This window comes from Gallinula chloropus (genome assembly GCF_964237585.1).
Source record: "Gallinula chloropus genome assembly, chromosome: 2".
Classification (NCBI taxonomy): domain Eukaryota; kingdom Metazoa; phylum Chordata; class Aves; order Gruiformes; family Rallidae; genus Gallinula; species Gallinula chloropus.
This window is the reverse complement of record NC_140086.1, coordinates 76,160,547-76,183,479: the sequence shown is the minus strand read 5'-3', so window position 1 is coordinate 76,183,479 and position 22,933 is coordinate 76,160,547. Positions and strand designations below refer to the sequence as shown.

Sequence of the window (22,933 nt, the reverse complement as noted above, 5' to 3'; positions counted from 1 at the left end):
CTCAGTACTTCCAGTAACTGCCAAACTATTCAGAACTTTTAATACATTTTACAAAAACAGACTAGAAAATTAATAACATCCTGGGAATTAAATACTATTAACAAATTTACAAATTGCTTAAAAAGACTTCAACTTCTGAATGAAACAGGAAGCTACAGAAGAGATGAAAGGCAATAACTGTACACCACAGCCCATGATTTATTTCTTTTGATTCTGAAGACACGATATGTCTAAAAATACAAGGTATTCTGAAAGTGTTGTTTTAGCTGTAACAAATATTAATGGTCTAGAAGGGTAGGCAGAAAAAATAAATAAATTCTACAAACAGCAACTTTAACCCGAAATGCTTTTAAGGAAGGAGAGGCAAACATTCACACTGTTTCAGCATCATGTCTATGTCCAAAATAAAAGCGAATGGTTGACATAAAACCAAGATTAACATTCTCTCTGATTTGTTCCAATAAAATTATCAATAGCTGTATAACTGAATTATTAGAATACTGTATTGACTGCAGATGACCACAGTCCTTTCTTAACATACAGCACAACCTGGTAACCACTGCACAAACCACACAACTAACCCAAGTCGGCTTGAGAAAAGCAAACCCACCTATCTCATCATTTAAAATTTCTACAGAGAACTACATCTTAGAACATATTTTGTTCATGGGAAATTCAATTTCAACAATCTACATAACATGGATCTGCAGCCATATCTGGAAATAAAATGTATTTTCCTGAATACTTACAAGACACAACTTCCGTAAAATCACTGCAATTTTGAAGCTATACTTTGAGGCACAGTGTTGTTGAAAATAAGGTTCAGGTATCTTAGAAGGCAAGTAGAAATTATTCTTCATGCTAGTCATAATAAATAGGATGTCTGTTCTCTATTGTTGTCTGTTCTTTATTGTTCCACTGGTATGTTCATAAAAATGTACTTACTTTAAATCTTCAGTGTCAATTTGATGCAAAAGTTAAAATAATTTCCTAAAATTACATAACTATGTTTTTTTAAAATCCCGTGTACTTGCTTTTTAAAATGAAATCTAATTTTTTTTTCCCTTAAGAATACATATGTCTATCAATGACAGCTGGATCATCATGGTGCTACAACAAAAACTGCAACATTTCACCATTTGAAAGATCTTCTGCAAAACAGTAAGGAAGAACAACTCCTAATATTTAGATTTTTAAACATCATGAATCTTCAGTATGCCAAGTAGTAAAGTATCAAAGTTGATTTACAAGCCAAGACCCAACTGCAAACACAGATGGGTTCCCTAAATGTCACAGAGTCTGGAGCCAGAGAGTGCCCTTCAATCAGGGGGCCCAACCAGGAGGAGGCTGCAAAATTCCTATAGATAGCTGAGAATTACAGAAGGAGGACAAGCCCTACAGCTGGTTTGGAGAAGGAAATGATTTCACCACAGATCCTGAACCCAGTAGACCTCAGGGTATTTAAAAGGAACAATGCTTTTTTTGAGTCAAAGATGACACTGATACCTGGAAAGAATCCCCAGTCTTGGAAGTTAGGCTTTAATGAGGTGAGAAGCAGTGTGTTTTACATACCAGAGCAGTAATGCATTTTCCAGAATACAGCTGCATCACATAATTTTTTGAGCAGTTATTTTTTTACATTGGTAAGCACTACGTGGCTGTAGATTCTACTACTTGAATGTGATTCAGTGAGACATAACATTACTGACAACCTCATTATTAGAAAGTGACTACATGTAAATTAAGTCTGCAGCAATACAGAAATCAAGAGTGAATAAAGTTTATACTCCCAGGCACCAACTGGGGCATTCCTGGCTCATTTACGAGGCTATCTGGTGTGTAATTAATCATTAATTCCACAAAGCACCTACCTGCCAAACCAAGTGTTCCTTTACAACAGCTGTACCTGATAGACAGACGCTCAGCACAATCGTATGAGATGCAGAGGTCAAGACGCTGGCAACTATAGCGTCCCTCATGTTGAAGGGCAGCATGGTATACACCACAAAAATAATGAACAAGAAAAATGATACCTGTGCAAGACAGCAAGACAAAAAAAGAAGCATGTCAAATTCACTTTTTAATAACATTGGAAAAGTAGCATTTAATTTTGAACTGTCTTCAGCATAACGTTACACATAAATTTTTTACAGGAAAATTACTGCTAACCACTGCAGAAAAGTGATTTAGGAAGAAATAATTTAGGAAAGTGTTGGAAAATTTGCAACATATTTGATTTAAGAAGTGCACTTTCAGGATACTATTTCACGGTTCAAGGACTACAGAGTACCATAATTTATTTAACTTTTCAAATTTAATTTCCAATTTTTTTTTTATTTTAATTTTATTAACAGTGTTTACAATAGTGCAATTCTCCCTGGACTGGTGGTTTCTGACTGTGAACTGCACTACAAAACAATTTACCAAGCCCCTGCATTACCAAAACAATTTATCAGAGTCTAAAGAATTTCAATTCAGAGAGATTTTGTTCATCTTGAAGCATTAAATAATCATGATTTAATATAACATGACATTATGCAAAAAATCCCAAGTTCAGCCAAGCATTTTGGTTAAACGAGATTATAAAATTCCTGTGTATCTACACAATGTATGTCAGATTCTATTAAAACACCACATTTTAAGCTAACACATTTGGACGTGAAACTAACTTCAGACAATCACACTCACAAGCAGACTTTAATGTTGGCTTCTTACAAAAGAGTTCGAGCATCCACACTAACTTCTTGGAACAGACTCTCAAAATGCGCAGCCCAACAAGTAATAGCAAAAGGGATCCCTTCGCTATAGCTCCCAAAGGTTATATATTTGATGGCAAGCTTATGTTCCAAACTCTACCACATATTGAAGCATTGAGTAACTAGGCCACAGATTTTGCACTGTTAAGCAGTTAAGTCTGAAGATGTGCCAGTCAGCATACAGTAATATCCCTGCATAAGCCTCTCCCTCAGTTTTAGTTAGCTAACAATCCTATTCACCATCTGACAGTCGTATGCACACAGTATTTAACTCGAAAAGCTCCCAAGGAGGTATCAGCAATAATAACTAGCCGTTCACTCCTCTCACTGTCAGTTTGTTTTCCTCACATGCATGTGACAATTCCATAGTCAAAACTTGCAGGACAGTGGAAGCATTCTGGAACTGGAATGGATGGAGAAGGAAGACCACATCTGTTCTTCACTCACCTTTCTCTGATTCCTCCATTAAGATCAGTCCAACTCCTTCCTGATCACTCAGACTCTCTTTGATGTTCTCCAACAACCCCTTATGCTCACAGAGTCAAAAAGTTCAATGGTATGAAACAAAACAGACTAGCAAAGGATGCGAAAGATTCTAAGAAATAAAGTACCAATGAGGAAAAGAAGAAACTTTGCTTCTTTACTCTTCCAATCTGCCAGCTGATAGCACAAGGAAACACAAGTGTTTGATATCTGTTTAGTTTCAGTCCTCCCTAAAAGTCTCAACTGTGATCAGCTGTTAGCAAAACATTGTTAGATGTTAGTTGTTAGATGTTGCACTTGGGCCTGAAGAATCCCAGACATAGATACAGACTGGGAGAAGAGCTCCTTGAGAGTAGCCCTGCTGAGAAGGATTTGGGGATTGTGGTGGATGAGAAACTTAACATGAGCCAGCAGTGTGCTCTTGCAGCTCACAAGGCCAATGGTATCCTGGGCTCCATCAGAAGAGGGGTGGCCAGCAGGGACAGGGAGGTGATTGTCCCTCTCTACTCTGCCCTCATGAGGCCCCATTTGGAGTACTGTGTCCAGGTCTGGGGCCCACAATACAAGCAAGATATAGAACTGTTGAAGAGGGTTCAGAGGAGGGCCACGAAGATGATTAGAGGGCTGGAGCACCTCCCCTACGAAGAGAGGTTGGGGGAGCTGGGCTTGTTCAGCCTGGAGAAGGCTGCAGGGGGACCTCATTGCAGACTTCCAGTACCTGAAGGGAACATACAAACAGGAGGGGATTCAACTTTTTAAAAGGGTAGAGAATGGCAGGGCAAGGGGGAATGGATTAAAACTAAAGGAAGGAAGGTTTAGATTAGACATTAGGGGGAAGTTTTTTACAGAGAGAGTGGTGGGGTGCTGGAGCAGCCTGCCCAGAGAGGTGGTGGATGCCCTGTCCCTGGACTGTTCAAGTCCAGGTTGGATGGGGCCCTGGGCAACCTTGTGTAGTTCCAGGCCTGGAGGTTGGTGTCCCTGCCTGTGGCAGGGGGGTTGGAACTGTATGATCCTTGGGGTCCCTTCCAACCCATGCCATTCTATGATTCTATGATGATTCTGTAAAAACCAACAGCAAAGAAAAGGGTGTATAAACTTTGTCTAGATAAGACAAGGGTTATGTAGATACAGTGTTTTAAAATTGTCCTGGTTGGGTAAAAATCAACTGTGATACTCAGAGAATTAATTGATAGTCTCCAAACCTGGAAAAAATGCAGAAAGTTCCAGCGGACTAGAAAAGGAAAACTCCTCTAATATAGGCATAAGATGAATGGACACCAGAGGCAAAACACCTTACCAGCAGGTAAGACTAGCTTCCTAAAACAAGTTTCCAGTAAAAAGCAGTTGGAAGAAGAATCCAGGGCCCTAGTTCTGGAAGAAGGATTTAAAATGCCTTCAATCACAGTGACTTTTCATGAAAAGAATGTTTTGTTGTTTCTAAGTCTAGCTTTCTAATTGATGAATAGGGAAGATAGCATTTACATATTTGTGAAAATTTTATGATTAGAAAATAAAAAAATATCTTTCTCTAACTGTCTTGTCTGAAAAAATAGACTTGCATATTCTCTGTGCTTGAATATGGTTTCAGTTTATAACCAATCTACTAAGCACATAAAAAATATGTTGTTATATTGCAATGCTCCTAGTGGTATACAGCTATATCAACTCCAAATTTGTATTGCTACTGTAAACAAGTATTCTCTCTTTAAGTTACCTCACTACTTTCATTGGTTAAAATAAATAGAGAACATCAACCTTCCACAACTGCAAATACAGTTCTTTGAATTTTCAACCCCTCTTGACACTACATATTAAAGCCTCAAATTCTCCATTACTCAACATCAAACAGGCTGAGTTGGACTGGAACTGTGCGAAAGAAAACCTGGTAACAAATTAACCTGACAATCACAATTGTCTGTTGAAATTTGGGTCTGATAATGCAGTTGCAAAACAGGAGAGGATCAGTTACGCCAAGACAGAAACTCTCAGCCAAAATGCACACAGGAAATAGTGTAATGACCCAAGGACTTGAGAACTGTTTATCACACAGGTTCTTTTTTTATTTCACCTTCGTTCAAGAATATTCTCCCCAAGTACCCTGAAATAAGATGCGTCTGCTCTTCATCCTGATAGCACACATACATAGTATGTAAGGCTTGGGGCCTTCCAACATTATTTCAAACTATGACTGCATTCAAGTTTGATACTGTAGGAGACGATACTCAGAGGCTCCTAGGTAGGGTGTTTCTTCAGATAGGAAAAGGAGACAGACTTCAGGGACTCGAGTCACACTGCAGAATGAACAGCAGCACTTCACTCTTCCTGATCTTCATGTAAGAATTAGCAGAATATTGCTGATACAAACATTAAAAAGCAGTGATGCCAATCTCTGAAGGGACCTCTCTATCCACACTGCAAGAGGTGCTAATGCGCGTCACTGTGTGTCTGGACTCGGTGTGTGTACCTGTCAGTAAACACAGTATTATTTACAGCACACTATTTTTGACACTATTAAAAGCAGCCTGTTCCACCAAAGTGTGCCATAAGCACAAAGCCCGTCGCTGTTTTGAAACTGTTTTGGAAGCAATCTTTGATGTGAGTCATCACTACGACTGCCTAGTCGAAACACACTTTTTGTCCTGATCTGAACTTCGATTGCTTTAGGAATGAGATTCTCTGAGACTTTTCCAATAAGCTTATATTACCCATACCCTGCAGATGGGGAGTCTTTTGGTATTGATGGCATGGCATGTAGAATTGACTTTTGGTTAACACCGCTGTAACATCCTAGAGAGAATTACAGAATCTCCGAATCACAAGATTGGAAAAGACCTTTAAGATCATCTAGTCCAACTGCTCCTGTCCTCTACTAAACCATACCCCTAAGTACCTCATCTATCCATCTTTTAAACACATCCAGGGATGGTGACTCAACAACCTCCCTGGGCAGCCTGTTCCACATCCCAACAAGTCTTTCAGTGAAGAATTTTTTCCTAACATTTAATCTGAACCTGCCCTGGTGCAGCTTTTTGCCATTTCCCCTTGTCCTATCTCCTGTCACTTGGCCAAAGAGACCATTGCCCACCTCTCTACAACATCCTGTCAGGTTATTGTAGGTGGTGACAAGGTCTCCCCTCAGCGTCCTCTTCTCCAGACTAAACATCCCCAGCTCCCTCAGCCACTCCTCAAAATACTTGCCCTTTTACCTCTTCACCAGCGTCGTCGCCCTTCTCTGAACACACTCAAGGACCTTCATGTCCTTGTAGTCAGGAGCCCAGAACTGGACACCGCACTCAAGATGTGGCCTCACCAATGGAGAGTACAGGGCCACTGGTGAGGCCGCACCTCGAGTGCTGTGTCTGCAGAAGAGAAGTATGTGATTTTCCTACTTTGATTGAGGGGTATCCAGGACTCTTATCCATCACCCTGACCATCAGAGCTTAGCGAACTCTGTGTTTGCTGCTTTGTGTATCTCTTCTTCCACACTTAACAGTGCTCCATTTTCATGGAGTCCGTAAGCAGTTATTTCCCACAGTGATTTAAAGCACGATGAGCTGCCATAGTGTGGCTGCCTATGATATACACCAGAGTATGTTCTCTTCAGATTCTGTGCAGCTACTTTCAGAAGGGCAGTGAAAGTTCCCATACAGATTGCTGTAGTGATGCAATTAGAGAGACTTGGACATCTAACAGCATAATGACAACACAGTGTGGGAGATCACTGATGATTGTGATCACTCACAAATACTCATTCTTGTCACTGAACACATCATAAAACTATAGGTAAGCAGAGTTATGTATCTTGCAAAACTGAAAGATTTTGGATGTACATCACAGAGAAGGGATTCCTTCTTTAAATCGAGTCCATTCTGAATGCTTTGACATATGGCATTTTTGCCCCAGCATCTCCAGTTGTATGCTGGGTGCTTCAGACTCTGACCTGTAATGGTCAGAGTGATCTAGGAGAACTGGTATGTTGGTAACACTTGGGGGTTCACAGACGTTGCTTTTGGAAAGGTCACTGGTTTGGACTGTGACTGCGGAAGCTGCAGTGGATGCAACTGGTGGACCCAAGCCAGTTTTGAAGCCCATGGACCCAACCCATTCTCAGAAACGGCATCTCCCTATGTCTCCAGTTTCTACTCTGAGTGTTTTCACCATTCTGAAGGGTATCTGGAGTAGAGTGTTTTAACATAGTTTACACTTTAAAAGTGCCTTGCCTAGCATATAGGGTACTACAGGGGATGTTGCTTTTCACAACAACTGCACAAAAAAGATACAGATCATTCATGTTATACAAACAGTGTTCCAACAATGACTCACGCTTTCCCAGCTAGACCGCCTTTTTAAGACTGTGTTGAATGGCTAATCATAACTGGGTTGACATATGCAAAAAACATTCTAGTTAATGTTACTCTGACCAGAATTTCCCCTTGAGAAGTACGACACCTTGGCAGTGAAGGGGGCATGCAAGTCGGAATGTGCTTTTTCAGGATGAGTTAAGGGAAAGCACTGCTTTAGACACAACCCTCATGAGGCAACAGCTAATAAAGTATCTGTAATTCTTTGGGAAAACATCTTATACACAAATGCAATGACAGGAAAACCCCTGGGAATACAGTGCTACCTTTGCCCTGTGTAATCAGAAAAGATTCTGTTCCCATAATTACACTCTTAGGCTACAAATACTCACACTAAGTGGGCCAATATGCTACAAGATCACTTTCAGAGGTTTTTCAAGATCAACCTCCTTCTTACTCACTAAAAGGAGTAAAAATTCACTAGGTAATTGAAAAATTTCCCCTTGGAAAGACACTTGGATTTCAGCTACTGATTTCAAATGTTGTCTATGTACATAATAGCAGAAAAGAAGATACCTTAGTTTTTCTAAGTCAATAACCGGGTTTCATAACATAACTGGCATGACCTTGGAAAGTAGTCACAAATACTGCATGCAGGATTTAATAAAATGTATGTATTGAGGTGTCAGAAGGATGCAAGTTATAAACTATATGCTAAAAAATTCTGTAGGCAGAGTAAAGGTTGCAAATACATAAAGGTCTCTGCCATTCTCCTTGTCCCAAGTCCCAACGCTTCAGACTCAGACCTTCAAAAGCCAGCACATGTTTGAAGAACAAAATATGCTACCCACATAAGCAAAAAAATTCATTGAGTGCTAAAATCAACTTCTGTAGTGAGTCATCTAAAAAAAGGCTTAAACTATAAAAGCATTGGGTAGGGTGAAGGTAGAGCTGTCGATCATCAAACCCTGCAACACTAGAACAAAAGGACACCGAATGAAACTAGGAGAAGGCTGATTTAAAACAGATGTAAAGTACATCTTTACCTAGCAGATAAGTGACTTGAACTTGATGCCACAGGAGGTCATAATGTACTAGTGGGTTCAAAAAGACATTAAACGAATTTATGGGCACCTTGTCCATAAACCACCAATAAAAAGACAGGGCAGGGATGTATTCTCTGACATTGCTAACACGGCAGTGAAGGCTGGCAAGGTGTGAAGGGCACAGAGCATAAAAAGTGATCGAGCCTGTGTGCTGTCTTTTAATAACAGCTTTTCTTGCTGTTCTTGGGGACAGAAGTGTGCTAGATGGACCATGGTCTGACCCTGGAGGAAGCTTCTTGTGTTCTTATATTAGGAATTTTGAAGGTAAAAAAGTAAAGAAAGAAGAGAAGAAGAAAGGGTAGGGAAAGGAACAGGAGGGAAAAGGGAGAAGAGAGACAAGATAAGAGAGGAGAGAAGACAAAGAAAAAAAGCAGTTATGACACAGTATCCTCCCTGACTTTAAAATAAAGCAGGGTAATTCAGATGAACCAGATGTCCAAGCAGACTATGAACAGAAAGCATTATAGAATTATATACTAGTTGGAGGGAAATTTAATCTTTCAGCAACCACAGGATAAAATAAACACAAAGCTAAGTTTTCATTTATATAAAACCAGTATTTCTCAAGTGTTGCATATATCATAAACCTCAGGAATTAAAAACAAAAAGGAAGAATTTGCTGGTGATTTACTCCACAAAATTATGTTCCCATTAAAATATTATTTCACTCATTTTTACCAAACAGATTTTTTCCCCAATTATTATCATAGAGGTAGTAAACAACACTGTAAATCCTGACTTGTTCTTGATCATGGAGACCTCTCAAATTAATAATCCCTTTCTTTTGTGCAGAGGTCTGTGTTTAAATATCATCAAGAAACAAGCATTCATTATTGCCTCTACCAAAAAATCAACCACAACTATTAGCAAAATAGGATAGGATAAAGCAAGTTGACTGCAGGAAAATGGGTATTTTAAGATAACTGTGCAATAAGGGAGCCTCAAATGTGCTGCTAATGCCAACGATTAATATGACAAAAAGATGAAAGACTCCAGAAAGGGAAGGAAAATTCACATTTGAAACAATTAAGGTATAATCTGATTTTTACTGTCTACTGTAGGATTGCTTTCTGTGTCACAGAATCTTTTCTTTCACTGAATTGGATCAGTTAAAGAGATATATGACCTGGAAGTAATGACCCACGGACAATCAGCAGAGACCAAATGATCTACAGAAATTTTTGGTCCTTCCTGCTGTAGAAAGAGGGGACTAAGCTACCATCATCTGCAGCATCTTTGAGATTCTTCCTGAAAACATTGAGAAAAGAAAAAATTGGCTCATGCCATAACTACCACTTGTACTATCATTCTCTTCCTCTCTTAATTCTCATAATTCTCCTCTTTCTCCTGTATCTGCCTTGTTTCAGCCACAGTACAGTCTAATCTGTCAGGAGGACAAACTTGCTGTGTTACAGCACTGATAGGTCCCAGCAAGCAGAACGGCAACTTCATAAAGCACAGTATAGCCCAACAATGGCATGTGTTTGCAGTGGTGTGAGTAACTAGATCAGATGACAATAAGCTGTTCCTTTGTTTTTTTCAGTGGTGAAACAAGGGAAAAGCACTGGAGATAGAGAACACATCTTTCATCCTTGCTACTCTTCCCTGTAAATGGGGAATAATTCCCGATCATGGCAGCTAGCATTTTCTCTAAAAGGGCCAGCTGATACTCTCTTTAATGCTCCCTCATTAATTTTTCTTCAAATTAAATGGGGGGGTGTGTGTTAATCTACAGTCAGGGGTAAAGGGATGACAGCGCGTTGTTGAAACCAAAGCCTTGTCTTCCCATGCTACAGTACAAGTAAAAGCAGACATATTTAACTCTGGCTAAGCCCATTCTGCATCCTCGTCAGAACCACACTACACAGCAGCACACACTTCTACAGATGACTGCAATTAAATGAATGTATTTTAAAAGTGGAAAATCGAAAGAGTTCCAAATGATTACACAGTATATGTAAATAGTCTGGAGCGATAAAAAAATACCTTCACTTGGACTTCTAGGGAGCTGGTTTTACAACACCAAAGCACTTGTGCCTCAAATTTAAAAGGAATCTAATGAGAACATACATTGAAAACATTTTCAAAGTTGCCTTAAAAATGAAGAAACATATCCAACTGGGGAAGAAGCATAAATTGCATAAAAACCTAAGCTGACTAGAACTGATGTGAAAATACATGCTAAAATATGCGTGCTTGCACATACACAGAAAATATGAGCCATGACAGCAATTAGTTTAAATCAGAATTATAAGCTGGTAAGAGCAGAAGATGAATACACTAGATTTCTGGAGATCCAAGGAGGTTTATCTACATGTTAGGCATGAAAGAAGTCTTAACAGTGATTCTGATCAATTATGATAAAAGAATGTAAAACTGTTAATTATAATGAAAGAAAAGCAGGACCATCAAATAAAAATGTCTGTTCACTATTAAGGGAAAGGCTAAAGGATATATTTACATTATGCTAAAGAACAATCATAGTAGAGTTTTCTGCTTCAAAACACTAGCTCAACAGTACCACAGACAGTAATGTTGAGACACATATTTAAACAGCGGGTTCAATAGGCTATGCTCAAGCATCTTGTAAGAGCTCTGGATTACATATGTTGATTTTCAGTACATCCCAGACACCAGGACAGTTTGAGAACTGGATGCAAATTGGATTGGTAAAAGGTAAAAATAGGAAGTGAAAAATAGCAAATAAATGGTCAATTTTTAAGCTGAAGGTTCTTTGTTGGAGGACACAGAGAATTTATTGAATGTCTTCCTGAACGCTTTTTTAGAAAGGAGCAGAATAGCGATGTGGCAACGTTTGATTGCGTTTTGGTATTATTCAGGGCATTCAAAAGCAACAATACATGGAAGAAGTTGCAGAAATGCCTCAAACTATTGCCTGTGCCCTAAAAGAGTAGATGAAATCCAGCATTGATAAAATGCAAAATAGCAGGCGCAGGGGAAACGACTTCATCTGAACACTTAGGAAAGCAGGCCTCACCTCAGTCACTATCAGGAAGATAAAGAGTTGCTGTGAACTGCTCTTTGAAAAAATTACAGCAGTGGTTGAAAAGGCAAGTAAAAGGGCAGCAATTATTAGGAGAAAATAGGGAATCAAGCGTCATGATGACATCATATAGATCCATGGTGTGTGTATTTCTTGAACGGCTCATGCAATTCTATCCTTCTCATTTTAAGAAAAACCCAAAACCCAGACCCCCACAAAGATAATGTATTCCCAAGCCTTCGCTTCTCCAGGCTGAAGACTCACAGACCTCTCAGCCTCTGCTCAAATGAAAGGTGTCCCAGTGCCTCAGTCATCTTTGTGGCTCTTCACTGGACTTGCTCCTGTAAGTCTGTATTTCTCTCGTGCTGAGGAGCCCTGTACCAGACCCAGCACTCCAGATCTGGCATCACCAGTGCTGAGTAATGAGGAAACATCACCTCCCTCAATCTGTTGGCAAGGCTCTTTCTTGTGTAGAAGACAAGTACCACCCAAAACCCTGATGTATGTATGCCTCTGACATAATGACCCATGGGAATCTTGCATCCATAAGAGTAGCCTTAACAACACATCTGGAAGCCCTGGAAACCTCTGTGACTGTGGTTACCAAAGAACCCACCAAGAGCAATGCTTCAAAGTGAAGAAGAGAAAAGGAAGGGTCATGGTGAGAAGCAAAAATGTAGTATGGCTCAGCAGAGTAACTGCAGCTCTGCATGTTGAGGTGCACAAGGTGTTTCAGAGAGCAAGAAGTAACCAGGGTACAGCTCTCAGTAACCCAGCAACTTCCCCAGGGAAGGCAGGCTGACCTCATCCTGACCTTGTCTACTATCAAACATGATGATGATGACACTGAGAAGAACTGCCACTTCTCCTAGAGAGTAGGAGGCCTCCTTTCCTTGAGAAGCACAAGGGTCAGCAGAGAGCAACACTCCTGGTGAGCTGACGTTTGCTGTGGCCAAGTGTCAGAATGACCAGAAAATGACCAGAAAAAATTAGACCAGTGAGGAGCTTAAACAAAGGAAACTTGGATCTCCTTTGCCCAGATCAATAGTGTACACTTAAAAATTACACGTAATTTACTCACAAGCTCCCCGCCCAAGCAAAACAAAAAGGAGAGGGTATTCATACCTTTGTTTCCCACTGCCCCATTTTTCAAACAGCCTTTCTGAGAAGCAGTAATCCTTACTAGATTTATGGATACAGATCAAAGAAGTTAATTCTCTTATAGGGATTTAATTGCAATGGCAACTCAAGAAAAAGGTGTGGATAAAATAATTTCCTGGTAGATAATGTAGGTAGACCTCAACTTGAAAAGAAGGTCTCTTAGAGATTTGGCCTTTTTTACAAAAATAGTGAAAGAAGAAAAGAAGATTAAACTGGAGAGAAGTTACACAGAAATTACATTAAGGTTCGAATTTAACCTGACAGCTAAGCAGATTCACCGTTAGCACTGTCATCCTAAACTTTTCTGATTGCCTGCTGTGTACTGTTCAAGGTCAAATGCTTTTCTCAGCCAAGGTTTTTCACAATGAGCTACTTTTCCTCCAAAACCCAAACCTTGTCATAATGCAGCTGGGTTTTGCTCTCCAGAGATTTTTGTGGATTTTATTTTTTTGACTCACAAGTATAGCAATTATCAAAAAATGATAATACAGATAATGTCTTTGTTACCAAGAAATTCTCAGATAAATCACACACAGAGAAACACACACACTTCACTTTGAAATGAAAAATACAATCCTCATCATTTCTATATATAAGTAAATAATTATAAACTGATATTACTTCAATGAAACATCTGTATTTAAAACAACATTATGTAAAATTTAAAGCACTTTTGCAACGGAGAGTACTAGATGACCATATCTTTAGGCTGGATGGTATTAACAATCTTAATAATCCTGACTTTAAATAGAGAGTCCTTCACATTCTAAATATTGTAATTATTTTTTACAAAGTATTTATTGATTTAATGAATGATATAGGCACAGATACACATGGACTAGTGATCTGATTTCACATGCAACTCTTAGTTGTAGCTATCTTCTAATTACAAAGAAATTCATTATATAGCTGTACGTTTAGTTAAATGTTTTAGACTAAATTAATCCCAGTTATTCCAGTCTGCTTTAAAAAGCATGGAGTTTCATAAATCATCACTCTGTTGCAAATATTGAAACTAGTCGACACCTAATTTACATGTTATTTTGCAGCAAGTTTCAGCCGTTGCTTGCTGAAAAATACTGTGCTTTATAGTTTCACACCTTCCTTTTCATACCACAAAGCTTCTTCTCCTCAAAACTTTACACTGGAACAAATTGTATGGAAGTTTGAGTCCCCAAAGGAACTAACAACATACTCAACATCCCAGAAAACAAGTCACAACTTACCAGGAATCAAAATAGCACCTTTTAACAGGGAAATTTGTCTAGGCATTGCATACCACCTATTGCAGGAACATTTATCAGGATAAAAAATGAAATGTTCATATTTCTCTACTTGATATAATCATAGATTGGATTGGAAGGAATTTTAAAGATCAACTAGTTCAAATCTAGCTCTCTGATCATCTTTGTGGCCCTCCTCTGGACTCATTCCAATACCTCCATGCTTTTCTTGTACTGGAGACTCCAGAGCTGGATGCAGTACTCCAGGTGGGGGCTCGTAACAGTGGAGTAGAGGGGCAGAATCATCTTCCCCCTTTGATGCTGTTTTTGATCCAGCCCAAGATATGGTTGGCTTTCTGGGCTGCAAAGGATTTTAGGTTGGAAAGGACCTCTGGAGGTCATCCAGTTCAACCTCCTGACTAGTTTCAAAGATACACAAAGTTCATATTACTTCACGTAATAGGCAAAAATCTTGAATTATTGCTGTCTACCAAATCTGAATGTGCTCAGTGATGAGTTAATTAAAAGAAAAGCTTTAAACAGAGAAATATAACATAAAAACCTGAACTGCTTTTCAGTATTTCTTTGTTATAGTAGAACGTAACATTTGCATTATCAATAATTATGCCACAGTCTCACTTAACAGAGTCACACAACTTTGCCCATGAAAAAATTGCTGGAAAATAAAGGCAAGAATTCCCTGATATCACTGGGAGTTCAGTAATGAAAGAGACAATCCAACTGAAGCAAAAAGTACAAACATGCTCCTTGCAGTCATTACAACAATGCAGTAGTGATGTGGGGTTTTGGGGGTTCTTTTTGGTATCTGATTGTTCACATGCACAGAAATAGATGAAAACACATAGCAACACACCGACATCCACAGTAACTGATATGGCTACATGCTACCTCTTAATAAATATTTGTGGATCATGCTATAGAAATCAGTGGAAACCATGCATGGCCTGTAAAAGAATACAGTCATAAGAGTATATTCTCAATATATATTCTAAGGAGACTGGCTGAGTATGAATGAATCCAAAGTCACTGCTGATCTGATTTAGTGCTAACAAAGGAAATGAAAAAAATACACTTTGCACTTCAGAAACAGCTGGACTTCACACCACCTCCGCGCCAGCTGAAGTGAAAAAAAGCTACTATTGCACTCAAGTCAAAGGCCTGAGCATTTAAATAAGCCAAAGAAAAAAGCTAAGGTTTAAATTAACATAGGTCCTGCATCCTGCATTTTCTGCACCTTTCCCAGCCAGCCTATACAGAGGACTAACACACTACCATCATCCAGAAATCTCTGCTAATGTATATTCTTACACAAACTAAGCTGCCTCATTCCTTCTCTCTGCATAGTTTTGGCTGCCTGATCACTGGTACAGAGGAACGTTACAACACCCAGCATGAAGAAAGCTTTATTCAGGTCAGGGAAAAATGTCTCATCTGCCTTTGTGCTTTCTCAGATGGAAATTAGAGAACTGCTTGGGAGCCACAGGATATAGTCTTGCTTCAACCCATCACCATGCCAACTGTGTCCCACTATTGCAGTGGCAGGTTAAAAGTTAGCCATAGCAAAGTGACTCTTTATCACTGTGTCCAATCTAAATCAGTAAGCCACAGGTATTAATTCCATCTAAATGCCTGGATGAAGCCAGACTGACAAGGTACAGCTGTAACATACCACTTAGAAAGACCACAATGACTATGTGCAGAGCATGAACTCTGCCCTGGCTGGTGAAGGGCAGTGTTTCACATCACACTAGGCTGGCAATGTGTAGGTTAATAATTTAACACGACACTGGGTCTTTCAACAGTCCAATGCCAGGGCATTTAATAACTGTCTCCTGACATCAGATAGGAATGGCTTTATCCAGACACGAAAGGAGAAAAGAGTAATTATGTGAATCTGAACAGAACCATCGGCCAGACTGGGTACAAAGGAAACATACACGTCCAGATCAAGTTTCTGTTCCATGAATAAAAATTTAGAGTTTGCGTAAGAACAGGTTTCCTGTGCATAAGAACATGATGCCCAGCCACACGATTAGATGGATGATGCAAACAACCAGAGAGAACGAGAGCAGCTTTGGAGTTGATCTGAGGATAGCTAAACATAACTGTGATCTTCCTTTACTTGTCTCCAATCTCAAAAACATTTGCCAGTGTGTAGCTTTCTATTTTTCTATTTTGTAAATAAATTACTGACTTTGCAATTATTTTAACCTGGGTGGTGTTATGGATGATTGATAGGTAACAGGCAAAAGTGGTCATCCTTAAAAAAGAGATACTGAACCACGCTCTCACAGTACTCTGTACTAACTCCAGGGTATGTAAAAGGAAGTGTGAAGCTACACAGAATGCTCAGAAACTGGGTCAGAAGATGTTTGCATGGAAGAGCTGTCTTCTGATGACAAGTATGAACCAATGACTTCAGAAATCCATGAGCAACAGCTATCCCTCTGAAGGTCTTCCAGGTGCTTGGAGTGCCTATGAAGATACTTGTTTCTTTAATTTATTCCCTTGCATCAGGAATCATAATTCACATCTGTTTAGGTTTTTTTATTCATGCTAAGGACATAAATGAAAGAAGTACAGCTGCATCAAAATGCCAAACAGATGACATAGAACAACTGATTCTAATACACCGGACATTCAAATCCATTGATAGGTAACCTATTTCCAAATTTTACAATGCCACTATTTTAGGATGCCACATAGCTACATCAGCAACTTGACTGAGCAATTGGTAAGCACTGAGAAGGCACTGAGAGGTTAGATAAAAATCATCATCCTCAGTGCTCAAAATAAGCCCACACACCCTAATAGCATCTGACAGAGATATATCAGTACTTACCAAGAAGGAGAAATGGAGAGAAAATTTGCTATCATAAGACTTCACATTCCCATACTCAAACTTATAAACATCCACAAAAGTACTTCTCAACTTCCATTACAACATCCAATTATACACAGCTTGCAGACACTGTAATTATTTCACCAATATGAGAGGAGAAATCTGAAACAGAACTCCACAGCTCTGGGATGCAATTTTCTACACTTTGAGGTACTAATGGACAAATCTCAGCATTATTCTGCATCCAGTCCACCTCTGCAAGCAGCTTTTTCCTACAGGATTAGCTACAAATGGAAAGAAGTATGAATTAAAGATGACAAGATTAAAACTCAGACTACTATAAAAAGTGGGGCTTTCAGTGGCACCTTTTACAATCATTGCTCCTTTAAAAAACAGCTCTCACAAGAAACAGCTAGCTACATTTGCAAGGCAGAGAATATTTGTCATCATTGTGCTGAAGTTGAATAAAAAGATAATTTATGTATCCCCTCATCTATTTCTAGATGAAATTACCATTATTCCAATTATAATTTTCTTTTTACCACAGACACTGTAATTTTTATTCCCAAGACATTTTTAGTACATATAAAAGCCATGAAAACTCTTCTTTTCCAGATCAGGGCATTTTCATTTACATCTGCATGTGAGAGAACACGTTCTCTACTACACCCCAGCAGTCAAATCCTTAGCAGGAAAACCCTCCCAGCCCCCGGCGCCAAAGCCTAACAGTACAGTGGCCAGTGATATTACTACAGCTGCATGCAGGGATTTTCCTTCAGATCTCATCCTGGAGATTCATGGCCTAAAGGATTAAATTTGCCAATTCCTTTCACTCCTGTCAATGTTACTGGAATACACCAGCTTTCCTTTGTTGTCATATTAAAATTATAGCGCCAATGCTCTTCTTTCTCAGCAGTTTCCTTCCTCTTTTTAAGTGATTACAACATGAGAGGTGTTCGGGGTTTTTTCTATATGCATGCAACACTACACCCTTCAGAGTCAGTGTATCTTTAATATATATATATTAATACATATATATATACATATATATAATGGAGAGTAAAGTATATATATAAAAAGAAGAGTAAAGTATCTTGATTCTTATTACAGCACACACCCCATGGAAAGGAAGTAAAAAAGGCACCACTGTTCCTCTGTTGCTGCCACGCTCTGATAGGTGTTTCCATACTACACAATGGGGAAAAAAAAGATACAACTGAATGCAAGTGAGATCAAATAGGACTAGGAAATGTTGAGAATACAAGAGTTCAAAGTGCTCTTTCACCCTCATGCATGAAAACCCAAATCTCTCCTGCCCTTTGAAACTTTACAGTCAAGCTGGTTTACAAGCTTGACTTACCTCCAAATGCCAATCAGGCATTTTAGCTACTACACTCGACATTGTTCATGAAATCATAATGCTTTTTACCCCGTAACTTTCTTTTGCACAAACAGCAGAACAGAAAATTTTTTTGGGGAGGGAAAATGTACAGGCTTAATTCTGTTCTCACTCAGCTGATTATACTAGGTAAGCACCAGGGGAGTTATTTTTCATATGTAATAGTAAGAGACTGTAATCAATCTTGGTAATTTAGGATCAGATTTGGATTCAGGCAGTCTACCTAGAATTTCTAAACTTGTTTTGTTTTATAGTTTATTGACTTTATATATTGGTATGCTCATTTAACTCATTTCAGTAGCTGGGCAATAGCTAAAAAAATCTTGGCAAAATTATAAAGGTGGTGAAATTGAAGCTAGGAGAGGCACAGCCCTCCAGAACTTCAGAATGTAAATAAATAAAGAAGTAGAGGTCAAAACATTTAAGTTAAAATGTTATCAGATGGGAGAAAATTATGGTTTATGTCTAAAATGTATAAGAAATCACAACATACATTACCTCGAGTGTGATTTTATCTACAATGATTTTTCTTTTACAATATACTGTAAAATATTTTCCTTTTTCTTAAATCCACTATCTTTCTCCCATACTTTTACCTTAGGCCCACAGACTTATTCAGAGATTTAGGATTAGGAACTGGAATAAATAAAACAGTGCATTTGTTTCCGCAGAACTGATCATTTTCAGTATGCGTCATCTTCTCTTCCTTCCCTCTTCATACTTCTCAGTTCACTTTCAAAATACCTATTAAAGCAAACTTTGAAATTTTGCCTAACCAAAAGAATCACTGATGATGTGCCAAGAGTCTGAGGAGCAGCAGTTCCAATTCTATGTGGAGCCTAACAGGAAGCAGAGCTGCAAATGCTTCCAATGCTCCGCCTTGATCAAGGCAAACTCTGCATTACTCAGGTAAGTAGTAATTATTTCAAACATCTGGCAATATCCCACATGCTTTGCAGAAAAATATCGTAAAGATATTCATAGAATCACAGAATTGTCCTAGTTGTGGGGGACCTTTCAGATCATCGAGTCCAACCATGAGCCTAACCAGCCAAAACCACCACTAAACCATGACCCTAAGTGCTGCATCTACCTGTCCTTTAAATAACTCCAGGGATGGAGACCCCACCACCTCCCTGGGAAGCCCATTTCAATGCCTAACAGTCCTCTCTGTAAAGAAATTTTTCCTAACATCCAAACTATACCTACCCTGGTGCAACTTGAGGCTATTTCCCCTTGGCATATCACTTGTTGCTAGGGAGAAAAGGTCAGCCCCCCACCTCTCTACAAACTCCTTTCAGGTGCTTGTAGAGAGCAGTAAGGTATCCCCTTCAGCCTCCTCTTCTCCAGACTAAACAGGCCCAGTTCCCTTAGCTGCTCCTCAGAAGACTTGTGCTCTAGACACTTCACTAGTCTCTTTGCCTTTCTCTGGACCCGCTACAGCACATTGGCTCTAACAGAGCTCTGCCAATGATGTCACAAGTGGAAGTTTTAAAAAGAGAGGAGCTGATAGGTTTTATAGCTCTTACATAACTGCCTACAATGGGTTACCAAGTTCTAACATCACAGTTCAAAAGTTCAGTACATTCAATACTGCCAGGGGTAGCCTGAGGCTCTGAGCAGTGATCAAAATCCAGGAATCTCAACTAAATATTTTTACCCTGGTTATGTTATTGTATGCGTAAGGAACATACCTCCATGTCTGAAATACAGCGTAAGAATAAATATGAAGTTCAGTCAACACTCCCCTCTATTCCCAAATGCCTACTGAGTGTCAGAAAAAACAGTTACAGAAAGAGAACAAATCCCTCAAAAGTAGTCCCCTTTCCAGGTGCTGCCCTTGCTGCCCCATGAAGATGTCAAGCTTTGCCTCTCTCACTCACATTTGGTTTGGGTTCCAGCAAGGACTTGGTGGCTTTGGTTGACTAGCAGCAGCACAGAGGTGGATACCAGAAGCAGTTCTTGGAAATCCCACATTCCCGAGTGAAGTTAGTGAAATTTGCAGAAAGGGGGAGAAGGAAGCTGGTAACTGGGAAACAACTGTAATCTTACTACAGTATGACACAGTCAACATCAAGAAAAGTGTACAGGGTTTTAATTGCAGTGTGCTGGACCTTAGGTTTATAAGCTCTTCTTTTAAAATTTTTGTTGCAGGCAATATGGTTTTGAGTTGTGGGACTTATACCTAATTCACTGCCAGTTAACATCAGCTTCTGATCTCTGCTTGGGGTATTGAGGAAACAAAAGAATGTGAATACCTAAGCAAGCACTGACCCACTATGGGTGGTCAGGGGTGTCCTGGCCATAGCCTAGGTCATCCACAGCTGAAGTCTCTCTAGAAGGATGCCCATTTGGGATGGAGCATCTCCTTCCAGGAGGACACCTGCAGCTGCGGGTCTCATCAACAGCCTCTCCCTCCCCAGCTGTCTCCCCAAGAGCATCTCCCTGCCTGCCTCTCTCCCCCCACAGCTGCTGTCACCCCAGGGGTGCTGCATGCCGCCCACATGCAATGGCTCGCTCATACCTGTTTCTGAGCCGTCCTGATGCTGCTGCGACGGGCCCAGGGCACTCAGCAGCCCTCTGTTTACCAACCCTGGCCATGGATGACCCTACACTTCCCCAAGCCACTCTGCTACATGGTGTACCTTCAGAGTCTCATTGTCAGCTTGCTGCTTGTAAAAAAACAAAAAAAGTGTCTTCTGACGTCATTTATATATAATTGTTCTCATTTATGAATAATTAACTTTGCAAATGCCTATTTACATGAGTCTATAGCTCTGCTAATGTTTGAATTTATTCTAAGTAAGCCTGTTAAAAGTTCTCAAGCACTTTCCCACACAAACCTATCAGACTTGTACAGCTGTCAGCACTAGGCAGAAGAATTGTTTATCACACAAAAAGCGCCTTCTCTTTTAAATACGCTGCAACAGAGACACCCCTGCGTGCACTAGCAGGGTGGAAATCTGAAGAGGACACAAAGACTTCCAAAAAGGCTAGAAAAGGAAAACAAAGAGTGATAATAATTTAATTACCAGGCTAGAAAAATTGTAATAAGTAACACTACGTATTCATAGCATTACTTAATTAAATAAAGCATATTGAATCCCAGTATTTTGGAACTTTCCACTTCCTCACTTTTTGGTGATTTTTACTGCAGAAAAGCTTAAAAATGAATGAGCAGCACTGTGGAGGCAGACATCTGCCCCCGAACTGAGCTCAGCTGAGGTTCCTGGGCTCCTGACATCTTTGTTTCTCATTCACAAGACAAACGTCCTCCTCCTGAATCATGTGAGCCAGTCTGGCTCCTGGGTGAGTACTTCTGCACTGGACACCCCCTACTACAGCTGCTGCAGAGCATGAACACCCACAAGTAATACAGCGATGTTGAGAAAAGGCTAAGCAAAGCTAAGCTAAGATTTGCTAAGGAAACCAAATCATAGCCAAGCATACACTCCGAAGTGGCTAAGCCCTGGGTCTCCTTCGTTAGCTCAGAAATGATGATGAGAGACCACTAATGCTGTAGAAGAAAAACTTAAAAGAAACTTGTTTGACTTTTCAAGGTGAAACAGTTTACCTAGATGACCTTGTTTGTCCAGAAACTCTGAAATGAGCCATTAAAACAAGCAAAAGCCAAACTGACTTTCAAGTTTTCCTTTTGATCATAGTAAATAAGGAAATGAAATTCCAAATAGAAATTCCATTGTTTACCAAACTAAGCCCTTTTGATTACATCAATAATAAACTAAGAAAATAATTTAAAACCCTGTTGTCTTTTTTTAAATGACATTGTTCCTTTAAAGGCTTCCCTTGGAGAAACTAAAATCTGCTGCTTTAAGCACTTCTCTTCCTTAGACAAATAAGTAGGTCCACTGACCTTAGAAATGAAACACTTCACACCTCCTGATGTGTCATTAATTCTATCCTCTGGGGAGGTTATAGAAAAATAATAATTAATGTACTGCCAGAAAACGGTCTCAGATTTAAGGCCGTTTCCTTAGCTACCAATTGATGTCTGTGTTATTTTCCTTTTCTTCAATGTGCAAATCAATGGTCACTATTTTTTAATGGGGATAATAAATAGCTTTTTGATTTAAACTGCCAACTTTAAATCTGGACCCACATCTCCACTCAACAATAATATTCTGTTGAAATGCTAGCCTATATGTCAACCACAAGCCACAAACATAGATTCTGATTTTATTTAAAGGGTTATTCTTCTAATGTTCCTCATGAATTCTAACTTTTTTCTCACAAGAACTTTCAAACCACATAGGATTTGCGCTCTAATCATTGAATTTTCACTTGATACTCCAGCTCTTGAAACCTTGACGAGAAATTTGCTTTTTCTGAAGAATTAATTTAAGGCAATAATGTTGGAAAGGCAGCTAAATTCCCTAGGGACAGCAATACAGAATTCTCTCCCTTACACCTTTCTCACTGCTTTTCTCATTTATTTCTGCCTTTATTTTTAGATTTGAGAACCAAGGATAAACAAAGACACTGCTATCAGGATGCCAGGTTATTTGGCACAATTAAAGTACTTCCAGAGAAATGTCACATCACAGTAAGATTAGTTACCGCAGCACATAAAACGGCTTCTTTTCTTATTTAAATCATTCTGCAGCAATTTACTTCTA

The 22,933-nt window shown here is 39.4% G+C and overlaps 1 protein-coding gene across 1 annotated transcript in view; it reads right to left on the bottom strand.

Annotated features, from left to right (window-relative positions):
- Window positions 1-22,933, bottom strand: part of ADCY2 (adenylate cyclase 2) — a gene marked incomplete at both ends in the record, with an annotated part of 216,402 nt that overhangs the window by 146,636 nt on the left and 46,833 nt on the right. The window contains one exon of the mRNA XM_084279914.1: window positions 1,872-2,033. Coding sequence (XP_084136040.1) covers window positions 1,872-2,033 — 162 coding nt within the window. The remainder of the gene's footprint in view (window positions 1-1,871; window positions 2,034-22,933) is intronic.